The 12,526-nt window shown below is 41.0% G+C and overlaps 1 protein-coding gene across 2 annotated transcripts in view; it reads left to right on the top strand.

The window, feature by feature from the left end:
- ABCG2 (ATP binding cassette subfamily G member 2 (JR blood group)) overlaps window positions 1-12,526 on the top strand; it is a 201,048-nt gene that overhangs the window by 104,772 nt on the left and 83,750 nt on the right. For both annotated transcript variants that reach the window (XM_077476485.1, XM_077476484.1), the window contains exon 2: window positions 5,822-5,934. In XM_077476485.1, the coding sequence (XP_077332611.1) occupies window positions 5,884-5,934 (51 nt within the window). In that variant the 5' untranslated portion in view covers window positions 5,822-5,883. The remainder of the gene's footprint in view (window positions 1-5,821; window positions 5,935-12,526) is intronic.

The raw sequence follows: 12,526 nt of genomic DNA, 5'->3' as shown, positions 1-12,526 counted from the left end.
TGAGAAAGCTTCAGTTATTTGTTGAGGTTTCTCCATAGCAATTTGATCAATTTGATTTGTACATTGGTTACTATTTAACTAACTACATAACCTGACAAGACATTGCTGCTATATTAGAGATCTTAGAACTCAGAGAACCAGGTCTGGGCTATGAAAATGTTTCTGTTTAACCAAGATAAATATACCAAGCCTCTCCAGTATTTTGTTATTTATTACTGGCACTGTATTCATATAGCACCAAAAATTCACACCAGGGGTGGGCAATTCATTTGTTCAAGGGGCCACGTGTTGTGGAGGGCCAAACTTAATTCTCCTCAATATTAATTTTGGACCTGGGAAGGTCCATAAGAAGGTAAATATATAGAAAACAAACACCTGTCGCTAGGTATAATAAGTACAACTGTTCATGAAATAGGTCTGTTTCAGACAGATAGTCGAGGGGTGTTAAAAATGGCTCTTTGGACCATGGTTTTACGGCCCCCTGGCCACACACCTGAACTGTAAAATAAGAGTTGGAGAGGGCTGTTCACATGCCATGGTATTTTTTACTTGGGGTGCAGTGTTTGATCAGAAGGAAGCTAAAGCCCCATAAACACTATCAGATTTTCTGCTGATTTTTTTCCTTCACATTTACCAAAACAATATAATATGAGGTCAAGGCTTAGGAGTTTCAATTTGTATGCAATCAAGCAGGCCCTTGCACTGCAAGGTTTTGGTAAATTCTGACAATGGAGACATTGAGGGCCAGCCAAAAGGTTGGATATGGCACTGGGGCCACAATTTGTCCAGGTCTGATTTACACATTGTACATTTAGATCAGTCCTTGCCCTCAATGCACTTAAAGTGGAATTGCTGCTAAACCCTAACTATTCCTAAAAACACTCCTAACACATATGCTTACTAACCTGTGTAAGAAAGATGTGTATACTTAGCTATTCTCAGCCCCCTCTGCCTCTGGTGTGGTCACGGAACCTCCTCTGTGTTAGCCAGTGACACTGCAGTGGAAAGGAGAGAGCATTCGGACAACGACTAATAAAACCTAAAGCAGTGATGTCACCCATAGGCTTCAATGGCCCGTCCATTGTCAGCGCTCCCTCCTCTGCTCAGCAACAATTCTGGCTGACACAGGGGATCATGTGAACGGCTTTCTTACACAGGTTAGCAAGCATAGGTGTTAGAAGGGTGGAGGATACAGTTATAAGAGTAGTTATGGTTAAGCTAGAATTCCACTGTAAAGTCTAAGATTTCAACCTAACACACTGCGGCCAATCTAAGTAGGATCCCATTAACCTACCAACATATATTTGGAGTGGGTGAGGAAATTCAACAAGCACACAAGGAACATTCAAACCTAATACAGGTCAAGTCCTGTACAAACCAGAAACCCTAGTGCTGCAAGGCAAGAGTGCTAACCACCGAGCCGGTGTTGGAACTACCAAGGTTGCAAGGTTCACACCAGGCACTCGCACTGGCGCTCCGCCACTGTCGGGGGCTACAATGGGGTTTCTAGCCGCAGGGCTCTGAGCTGAGAGCATCTCTCTCATACAGCCAAGATCCTGCACTGACAGTTCCCTCTCCCTCACATGGTTGGGAGAGTAGAGAGCCAATCTGCTCCTTCTCCCATCCCTCTCCTCTTAAATGCACCACGGGAAGTGTGAAGTTAAGCAGCTGAAGTAATCTGCTGGGCTTCACATTTCAGGCTTCACACTTCCTGTGATGCACACACAGGAGGAGAGGGGAGGGAGGAGAAGGAGCAGATCGGCTCCCTCCTTTTCTATCCCTGTGAGGGAGGAGGGAGGGGGAACTGTCAGTGCAGGCTCTGGGCTGTATGGGAGAGAGGCTCTCAGCTCAGAGACCTGCTTATGAGCACTGATAAGCGGCATTGATGAGCTTTGATAGGTGGCACTGATGAGCACTGATAGACAGCATTGATGAACACTAATAGGCGGCACTGATTGACACTCATAGGTAGCATTGATGGGCACTGATAGGCGGTGCTGGTAGGTGGCACTGATAAGTGGCATTGATGAGCACTGATAAGTGGCACTGATAGACAGCACTGACAGGCGCCACTGATAAGCACTGATAGGCAGCATTTATGAGCACTGATAGGCAGCACTGATAGGCAGCACTGATTGGAACTAATAGGCAGCATTGATGAGCACTAATAGGTGGCACTGATGGGCACTGATAAGCGGCATCGATTAGCACTGATAGGTGTCACTGATGGGCACCGATAGGCAGCACTGATAATCAAGGCACTGATGATCAACAGCTCTCCTTTCCTTACAAAGACACAGCATGGGAGGAAAGGGTTGCCGATCACTGGTAAGTCTGTTTACATGCGTTTAGGGGGGCACTTCATAGTTTCTTGCACCTGGGTCCTGAAGGTTCTAGTTATGCCTCTGCACTGAGCAATGTTGTGCGCAGTGTGCATATTAACACTGTAGTAATAGAAACATAGATTTAACCAACCATATGTAATACTTATTCTGAATGCAGAGAACATTTTAAATCTTTTTGTGCCACAGTACAAATTTTACAAATTGTGTATTATAGTACAAATTGCAGTTGCATTTAACCTCACATGTAGATATTCTAGATTGTTACAAGACCTGCATGCCTGTAGGACCCAACCCTTCTTTTTCTTTATGGCGGATCAAAGTACAGCATTAGCACTGCTTTTAGCTTGGCAGGTCTCTTGGGGACAGATTTAAAGTGTACCTAAACTCAAAAGCATGCTTGTAATATACTGCAGCTTACCTGTTTGATGTTAGTACAGCGATCTCCCCTGCTGTTCTATTATTCTATTGGGACCTGACAGGGGGACAGCTCCCTCCCCCCTGCCAGAATACTCCGGTCAGCACTTTTAGCCATTGGCTGAGAGCGCTGATCTATAGCCAGTCGATTTCTGGTTTTCCAGCATGTTTGGCCAGCTTCTGTCAGACTGACTGCCACACACATGGTCACCCAACATTCTGCCCATGTGTACTAGGCTTTAGATGTGGTGGCTACCTTAGCTTTTGAGGCTTTTTTACCTTTATTTTAATCTGGTGATTGAGCCAGTAAGTCTGTTATTTTTCAGATCCCTGTTACAGACCAAGTATCAGAAAGTTGAGATAAACCATTTATCGCTGGGTGCTTACAAGGGTAAGCGTTTATTCATCTATTTAAAACTTATATCCCAGTAGGAAAAAAACTATTTATGTAACAGCTTAATCATTGTTAGCTGAAGATCTACTTTAATTGCTTGTAAAGTCCATGTAACACAACCCTCTCCCCAGACTGACAATGCTGCTGTCCAAAGTTGGTTCTGTACTTCTCCATCCAGAGTGGCAACACCCAAAGACAGGAAGTGTGATACTGGCTGGATCACCAGGCGAAATAAAGGAAAAAAATGAAAAAATGTAATGAATGCAGCCACTATATTTAACCACTTGCCAACTGGCTCACACCATTATACGTTGGCAGAATGGAACGGCTGCTCAAAACAACATATAGGTACATTGTTCCCTTTAAGAGCGGCACGGCGGGGGAGCCGATGCGCGTGGCTGGTGGATGTGATCACCGCCGGCCAGCCGCAATCGCGGGTACGAGAGCCAGCACAGGGATTTGAGTGTAAACACACAATTCTTTGTTCTGTCAGGGGAGAGGAGATATATTGTTTGTTCCTAGTAAGTCGGAACAGTGATATGTCTCCTTCCCAAGTCAGTCCTATCCCCATACAGTTAGAAACACTAACTAGGGAACACATTTAAACCCTTCATCGCCCCCTAGTGTTAACCCCTTCCCTATCAGTGACATTTACGCAGTAATCAGTGCATTTTTATAGCAATTGGGGATTAAAGGCAGTACAACATTTCCTTGAGAAGAAGTTTCCACTTCTCGGATCTAAGACCTTCCTTTCTTATTAACATCTTGAATTTTTTGTTGGAACATAATTGTTTCCAATTTTTGGGTGCTGATTATCAACAAATAAGGGGGACGTTGATGGGTGCATCATGGGCCCCCTCATATGCCTGTCTCCATCTTGGTCTCTGGGAGGAGGAAGTGGTTTATTCATCACCACTGTACCTTAGCCACAGCCATTTGTGGCTGAGGTACATTGATTATGTGCCTATAATATGGGGGGTACACACCAAAAACTGATTCAGTTTATTAATTAACTGAACTTCAATAATAGAAACATTAAACTCACCTTCTCTTATCAACAAACCCTACCTTTCCTGGATTTAACCATAGGAGTGAAAGATGGTAAGATCACAACTAAAACCTATTGCAAGCAGACAGCAGCCACTATGCTGCTACAAGCCACTAGCCATCATCCTCGATCACTCATCCAAGGAATGCCAGTGGGCCAGTTCCTTAGAATTAAATGGAACTGCTCACAGGAAGAGGACTTTGGGATTGAGGCAAGGGAATTATATGGTAGGTTCAGGGAAAGGTGGTACTCGCACAAATGCATTAGAAGGGCTAAAAAAAGAGCTATACAAGTGGATAGAGGAGTTCTCTTTGCCAAACGAAAAGTATAAGACCTAAAACTCAATGACAGGCACCCATTAGAATAATCACAAAATATGGGGCACAGTGGGACCAGGTAAAAAGTATACTTGGCATATTTTGTCTGGATCGCCTATTCTTGGTGAAATTGTTGGGGATTGCCCTTTAATGACTGCTCTGCGATCCCAAAATCTTAAGGATAGCCTCAATCACTCTGAATATCAAATATCAACCACGCCTAACTGTCTGTCTGATCTGCCAGCCATGAAGGATATGTATCCCTGTGGTAGGTGTGCAGTCTGTAAATTTGTAAATAGGTCAGATGTGTTTGCCAACTCTGATGGCAAGAAGAAATTTAAAATCAATAACTTCATCAATTGCACTACTATATTAAGCGAACTGCTTTAAAATCAATCCTCAATATGCCAGTAGTAATATGTGGTGCCGGGGAGACAAGCTTCTTTAGCTTTACCCAGAATTTGTGCTTTGCCTGTCAAAACTGACCAGAATTTAGCCATAACAAGAAGGCCTAGGAAACTGCTGCCCAGGATAGAAATTAATTGAGCAAATCATTTTTCATCTTGTGTCTCTAACCTACCACCTGAATGCTTCAAATATTTCCCCTTTGTTACTATTCCAATGACAATTTACCCCAGACCCTGCTAGAATTTCAGTGAGAGGAATTCTCTTCAAGGTGAGGGAAATCATGTGTGCCCAGTAGGAGATTTTCCCTCTATTACCGCTCAAAAGTCAATTTACCTCAGACCCCGGTTTTAGTGAGAGAAAATCTCTCCAAGGTGAGGGAAATCCAATGTGCCCAAGATCTCCCTGTTATTATTATTCTAATGACAACTTAACTCTGGTTTTAGTGAGAGAGAATCTCTCCAATCTTTCCAAGGGAGAGGGAAAATCAAATGTTCCCAATGAAAGCGTTTCCCTCTATTACTGTTTTGATGACAATTTACCTCAGATCATGGTTTAAGGCCACTTCTTGCAAGCACTGGTGACATCACTGAGACTTCAATGTATACTATTGTATTTATTGTATTGTCTTTAGATTAAGAGATTGTATAGTTGGATGTTCTTTTTATGTTTTTCTAGTGTATTATATGCTTTCTATCATATACATATATATGTCATGATGATCTGAAGTTTTTTTGGGTCTAATATTTGTAATGTATTTTAAAATATGTTGCATAAAAATATTCAAGTTTCAAATATTTTACATTTTTATAGTTGTATTTAGACAGAGTAGAAATACCAATATCTGAATTTTTCTTATTAGTTCCTTATAAATATTTGTATTTTTTCTTTTTTTTAGCTCCATCTACAGTAAGCAAACAGCTGTATTACCAAAGAACACAAGCAAACTAATTTGGAATCATGTTTGACCCCAATGTGAAGTACCAGCCATGCAGTACCACTGATACATCTGTAAGTAATATATGAACCATCTTCCACTCTGCATGTCAGCCCAACTTACTCTCACAAAAGGTCCCACCACAAAAAAGTTAAAGTCCCACTCCAGGAAACTTGAAAATTTTCCTTTGCCGGGGGGGTTACCGGTAACTGTTCATTTAGATCTAAGGGAACCTCGGCTCCTACGTGCTGCTAGGCCAGTCCCCACAATGTAATCTTCCCCATGCTCCAGTGGTCCTGATGTTATTAGGACCATTACAAGGTCCATAGCCCTATATTCAAAGGGATGCCACTGAGGGACAGTGTGGAGCACAAGGGAGCAGATGAGTAAAAGAATTTCCAGATTGTCTGGAGCTGGGCTTTAAGCTGGCTGTACACTGTATGAATTGTGGCTAATTCCTGATGATCCAGCTGCAGTTTGCTACATGGGTGGCCCTGTCGCCATACTCCTGCCTGACATCCTTCTATTGAAAAATTGAAGGAACCAGACAGAAAATTGTCAAACCAAGAGCAGCTACCTCCAATCAGATGCAACCGCTGTTCCAGTATTCTGATAGTCGCTGGTACCTGCTGTCAGAATGCAAAAGTTGCCGTCGGGGATTCGTCCATCTGCACTTTACAGCATGGATGGAGGAATATGTTAGATCTCCTTGTGTATGGCCAACTTTATCCTTCTCCACCTTGTCTCAACTCACAAAACCAACATTTCTTGCCTTGCTCACACATATTCTCACACATATTCTTATAAAATCACATTGCAAACACAAGATTTTCAGCTGATACTTTATTTATTGGCAAGTAACTGTCAAACTGTATAATAAAAATATTCATGGTACTTTTCCTTCAGCCTTTGGCAGCAATAAAGAAACAACACCTCTGTTAATGGTAAGTATGGTTTTATAATAAAAGCTATGATGCGCATATTATAAAATCATGCTTACTTAAAATATTTTGAAATCTATTTGAAGTGAGCAAACTCTATTTTGTAAGTACACATCTTTTATTAAAAATGGGAAACGAGGTCTAGTGGGAACAGGATGTATGTTCTGGGAAAAATATCTTGATAAGAGATTTGTAAATTCAGTGAACACAGAAGATGGAAGTCTCCCGTGGTCCCAGTTTCCTGTGTATTGCAGGAGATGGGACAAAAACCTGCTTCTTCTGAAACAATGAAGCAAGGTTCTCCACCTGATTAAGAATAACAAACACTATACAATAGCCATGTTATAACTTGTGTTTAGGGATGGCTTGCTTAACATTTAAGCATATCTTATTATAATGATAAAGCATCACGGGTTGTGTCAAGGCCATTTGTTAGCAAATGAACATCTATAATGAATAATCGCATCTAAAAAAGCGACTCATTTTTTGGTTGTCCATTTGTCTTTAAAGTGGATCCCTGACAATAGAAGCAGTCTGTCAGCCTATTTACATATAATATATTGTCAAAAGTATTGTGATGCCTGCCTTTACATGTACATGAACTTTAATGGCATCCCAGTCTTAGTCCGTAGGGTTCAGTATTGAGTTGGCCCTCCCTTTGCAGCTTCAACTCTCCTGGGAAGGCACAAGGTTAGGCGTGTGTCTTGGGAATGTTTGAACATTCTTCCAGAAGTGCATTTGTGAGGTCAGGCAATGACATTGGATAAGAAGGCCTGGCTCGCAGTCTCTGCTCTAATTCATGCCAAAGGTGTTCTATCAGGTTGAAGTCAGGACAGTCAAGTTCCTCCACCCCATACTCACTCCAAACAATCCATGTGTTTCTGGACCTTGCTTTGTGCACTGGTGCGCAGTCATGTTGGAACAGGAAGGGGCCATCCCCAAACTGTTCCCACAAAGTTGTGAGTATAAAATTGTCCAAAATGTCTTGGTATGCTGACACCTTAAGAATTCCCTTCACTGAAACTAAGGGGCCAAGCCTGACCACTGAAAAAAAAAAACCCACACAATAATCCCCCTCTACCAAATTATTTGGAACAGTGCATAAAGCAAGGTCCTTAAAGACATGGACGAGAGAGTTTGTGGTGGAGAAACTTGACTGGCTTGCACCGAGTCCTGACCTCAACCCGATAGAACACCTTTGGGATGAATTAGAGTGGAGACTGCGATCTAGGCCTTCTCGTCCACATCATTGCCTGACCGCACAAATGTGCTTCTGGAAGAATGGTCAAACATTCCCATAGACACACTCCTAAACCTTGTGGAAAGCCTCCCCAGAAGAGTTGAAGCTGTTATAGCTGCAAAGGATGGGCCAACTCAATATTGAACTCTATGGACTAAGACCGGGATGCCATTAAAGTTCATAGGGGTGTAAAGGCAGGTGTCCCAATACTTTTGACAATATAGTATATATAAATAGGCTGCTACTATTGTCAGGGATCCACTTTAAATTCAAATGGACAACCAAAAAATTAGACCTTTTTTAACCACTTCCCGACCAGCGCACGAGGATGTACGTCGACAGAATGGCACGGGCAGGCATATTGGCGTACAGGTACGTCCAATATTCGATGCCGTCCTGCCATCGGGAGCGCGCCGCCGGCGGCGCGCTCCCGCGCTGGTCGGGACCCCCGTGAGTCCAGTCGCGGGACCCGCGGACTCGATCGCCACAGGCATCCCCGCGATCGTCTCACGGAGCGGCCGAATGGAGGAAATGCTGTGTAAACAACATTTTTCCATTCTGCCTAGCAACTAGTGACGCTGATCTCTGCTCCATGTGATTGGAGCAGAGATCAGTGTACACTAAATGAAAGCCCAACCCCCCCACAGTTAGTAACACACCCCTAGGAACACTTAACCCCTACACTGCCACCCACTGGTTAACCCTTTCACTGCCAGTGTCATTTACACAGGAATCACTGCATTTATATAGCAGTGATTACTGTATAAATGACAATGGTCCCAAAAATGTGTCAAAAATGTCCGATTAGTCCCCGACAATGTCGCAGTCACAATAAAAATCGCTGATCGCCGCCATTACTAGTAAAAAAAATAATAAAAAATTATTAATAAAAATGCTATAAAACTATCCCTATTTTGTAAACGCTATAACTTTTGCGCAAACCAATCAATAATCGCTTATTGCGATTTTTTTTACCAAAAATATGTAGAAGAATACGTATCGGCCTAAATTGAGGGAAAAAAATGTTTTTTTATATATTTTTGGGGGATATTTATTATAACAAAAAGTAAAAAATAATGCGTTTTTTTCAAAATTGTCGCTCTATTTTTGTTTATAGCGCAAAAAATAAAAACCGCATGGGTGATCAAATACCACCAAAAGAAAGCTCTATTTGTGGGAAAAAAAGGACGTCAATTTTGTTTGGGAGCCACGTCGCACGACCGCGCAATTGTCAGTTAAAGCGACGCAGTGCCGAATCGCAAAAAGTGGTCTGGTCTTTGACCAGCAAATTGGTCCGGTCTGAAAGTGGTTAAATGGGATTGTTCATTACAGCTATTCATTTGCTAACAAATGGCCTTGACACAACCTGTGAAGGTTTATCATTATAATAAGATATGCTTAAATGTTAAGCAAGACATCCCTAAAGGCATGAAATAGATGGTGCTGTGCTGTTAAATGATAAAGCTAAAATCAAACTCGAACTACCTGGTCAATATATGTTAAAGATTATCCAAAGCAGTATAGTATAAAGTAAATGCTAAAGGTACATGTGAAAAAATTCCCAAATAAATAAATGACTACAGTCCCAAATAAATAAATGACTACAGTCATTTACAGTCCAACTGAGTGTAGATATAAAGTGACTTGTCTTTAAAGTACAGAAAATTGTGCAAATATATGCAATATGCAAAGTGCAAAAATGATTTCCCCTCTTCCGCGCAACAAACGCAATGTGCAAAGTGCAAAAAAAATGATTTCTTCTCTTCTGTGCAACACACTTTAGTAAAGATGGCCTCTTACTTTACGGTTATGAGGCAACCACATGTGTATGTAATAATGAAGATCAATGGTGTTCACAATGCTTGTTTCTTGGTAGCATACTCTACATAAAGAATGGGCCTATAGTAAAAAAAAAAAAAGGCTTCCTTATCTGCAGCAAAGCAGGAAATAGAATCCAAGAACACCATTAGAATGGAAACGGTACAAAGTATTGGGACCGCAAATGATGAATTATCTTTCAGGTCTATGTCTTAGCCAAGACGCAGCACCATCGATTTTATTTATTTCATGTGTGCGGGTATGAACTGACCCCTTTCAGTGCCTGAGGCAGTTAAACTATTATCTTAAAAATAGCAAAATGAATAAATATATAAATAAATATATATATATATATATATATATATATATATATATATATATATTTTATCCACAAAGGCAGGTGTCCCAATACTTTTGGCAATATAGTGTAAGTAACTATACAGATTATAGGTATTTGCAAGATTATATTTACTGTCAATGGTGACTTTAATGTAAAAAAAAAAGTGTTAAAAAGCTTAATATTTTAAAAAGTATAAATAGTAGAAAAAAAGAAGACGTCCCATCATCAGCTGAAAGAGCTGAACATTTTAAAAGTTGAATGGCTTTAATAGCCGAAAGTATGCAGAAGTTACACAGAGCCAAAAAACACGGAATAATAAAAAAGATGATGATGATTAATAAATAAAAAAACGAATAGCAATAGTGGGACTGCTAAAGAATTCCCACTAATTTATATTTAAAAAAAATAAAAATAAAGTGGATATTTAAGTAACTATACAAGTCTGTGTAAGCAAACTGTACCTGAGGCTTTATGCATGTGGCCGCAAGAAGGCAAAACCGCATAAATACAGGAATAATACTTCCCTTTATGTAAGTACCACGCAAATGTGCATTTATTTGTGTACAGCTGCTACATATTTCAGCTTGTTATCAATTTTCACAGACTGATGACAGTGGGCTGTACGCTGTACTTGTGACATACAGGCAGAGAATTACACCCTGATGTACACTGTATGGCCGTCTTGTGGCTGGTAGCATGAATCCTGACAGTGCTGTGGCCTGTATAGTGTGAATGAGCCCTTTATTTATGCTGCTGCTTATGTTACTCTATGGCAGGGGTCTCCAAACTTTCTAAGCAAAGGGCCTTCTGGCTTTAGGGGGGCCAGACTGTGGCCAGTAGGAGTAGAAAATGTTCAGGCATCAGTGCCTGTTCATTGATTTTAATGGGAGGAATAGTGCCTCACTGTTTATATCAATGAGAAGAGTGCCCCATTAACCGTTTCAGCCCTGGAAGATTTTATCCCCTTCCTGATCAGAGCACTATTTGCGTTTTGGCACTGTGTCGCTTTAACTGACAATTGCGTGATAGTGCTGCATTGCACCCAAACAAAATTGACGTCCTTTTTTTCTCACAAGTAGAGCGTTCTTTTGCTGGTATTTGATCATCTCCGCGGTTTTTATTTTTTGCACCATAAACAAAAAAAGATCGTCAATTTTGAAAAAAAAGGATTATTTTTTACTTTTTTTGCTATAATAAATACCCCCCAAACATATATAAAAAAAAAAAAAAAAAATTTTCCTCAGTTTAGGCCGATATGCATTCTTCTTCATATTTTTGGTTAAAAAAAATAGCAATAAGCGTATATTAATTGGTTTGTGCAAAAGTTATAGCATCTACAAAATAGGGGATATTTTTATGGCATTTTTATTATTATTATTTTTTTTTTACTAGTAATGGCGGAAATCTGTGATTTTGATCGGAACTGTGACATTATGGCGGACACATTGGACAATTTTGACAATTTTTTGGGACCATTGGCTTTAATACAGTGATCAATGCTATAAAAATGCATTGATTACTGTAAATATATCACTGGCAGTAAAGGGGTTAACACTAGGGGGCTCTATGGGGATGCATCAGCTGTATGGGCACAGGCACACCTCCTAATTTGACAGGCAGGCAGGGGCAGTTGCGCAGCCCCAAACACACTGTGCAGCTTTTGAGCAGGGAACTTTGCCTAAGCCGAGATAATCATCAGTCTGCTGCAGGCATACTCTTGTTTACCAATCAGACTGTAAAGCCTTGTACACACGATCAGATTTTCGGGTGACCGTTTGTCCGTTTTTTGTTGCATGATAGTCTCATATCGAAAGTGAAGAGATTACTCACCATACGACAGAATTCAAATTCAGAAGTGATGTAATGTGTTGAATAGTTTTGTACGTATTCTTTTGTTTCTGAGCATGCGTAGTCTTGCTCTTATGAATAAACCCTTTACAACCACTTTAAACTACAGACAAGCTTATAATTATGCCACATACACACGACCGAACTTTCAGGCAAAAAAGGTCAGACGGTCTTCCTGACGGCGTTCTGACGGAGTTCCGACTGAATGGACTTGCCTATACACGAAAGTCAGTTCGTTTTGAACGTGATGAGTTACGACGGCACTAGAAAAGGAAGTTCAATAGCCAGTAGCCAATAGCTGCCCTTGCGTCGTATTTGGTCTGTCGGACCAGCATACAGACGAATGGTTTTCCAGGTAGGAATTGATTCCGTCGGAGAGATTTGAAACATATTCTATTTCTAGGTCCATCAGAATTTTTGAAGAAAAAAGTCAGATGAAGCCCCCACACGATCGGAATATCTGACAGAATGATCCCGTC

Source organism: Lithobates pipiens, unplaced genomic scaffold (genome assembly GCF_037356315.1).
Source record: "Lithobates pipiens isolate NorthernLeopardFrog02 unplaced genomic scaffold, aLitPip1_a1.2 Scaffold_13, whole genome shotgun sequence".
NCBI lineage: Eukaryota > Metazoa > Chordata > Amphibia > Anura > Ranidae > Lithobates > Lithobates pipiens.
Note: the sequence above shows the minus strand (reverse complement) of the source record. Positions and strands in the feature narration are given on the sequence as shown.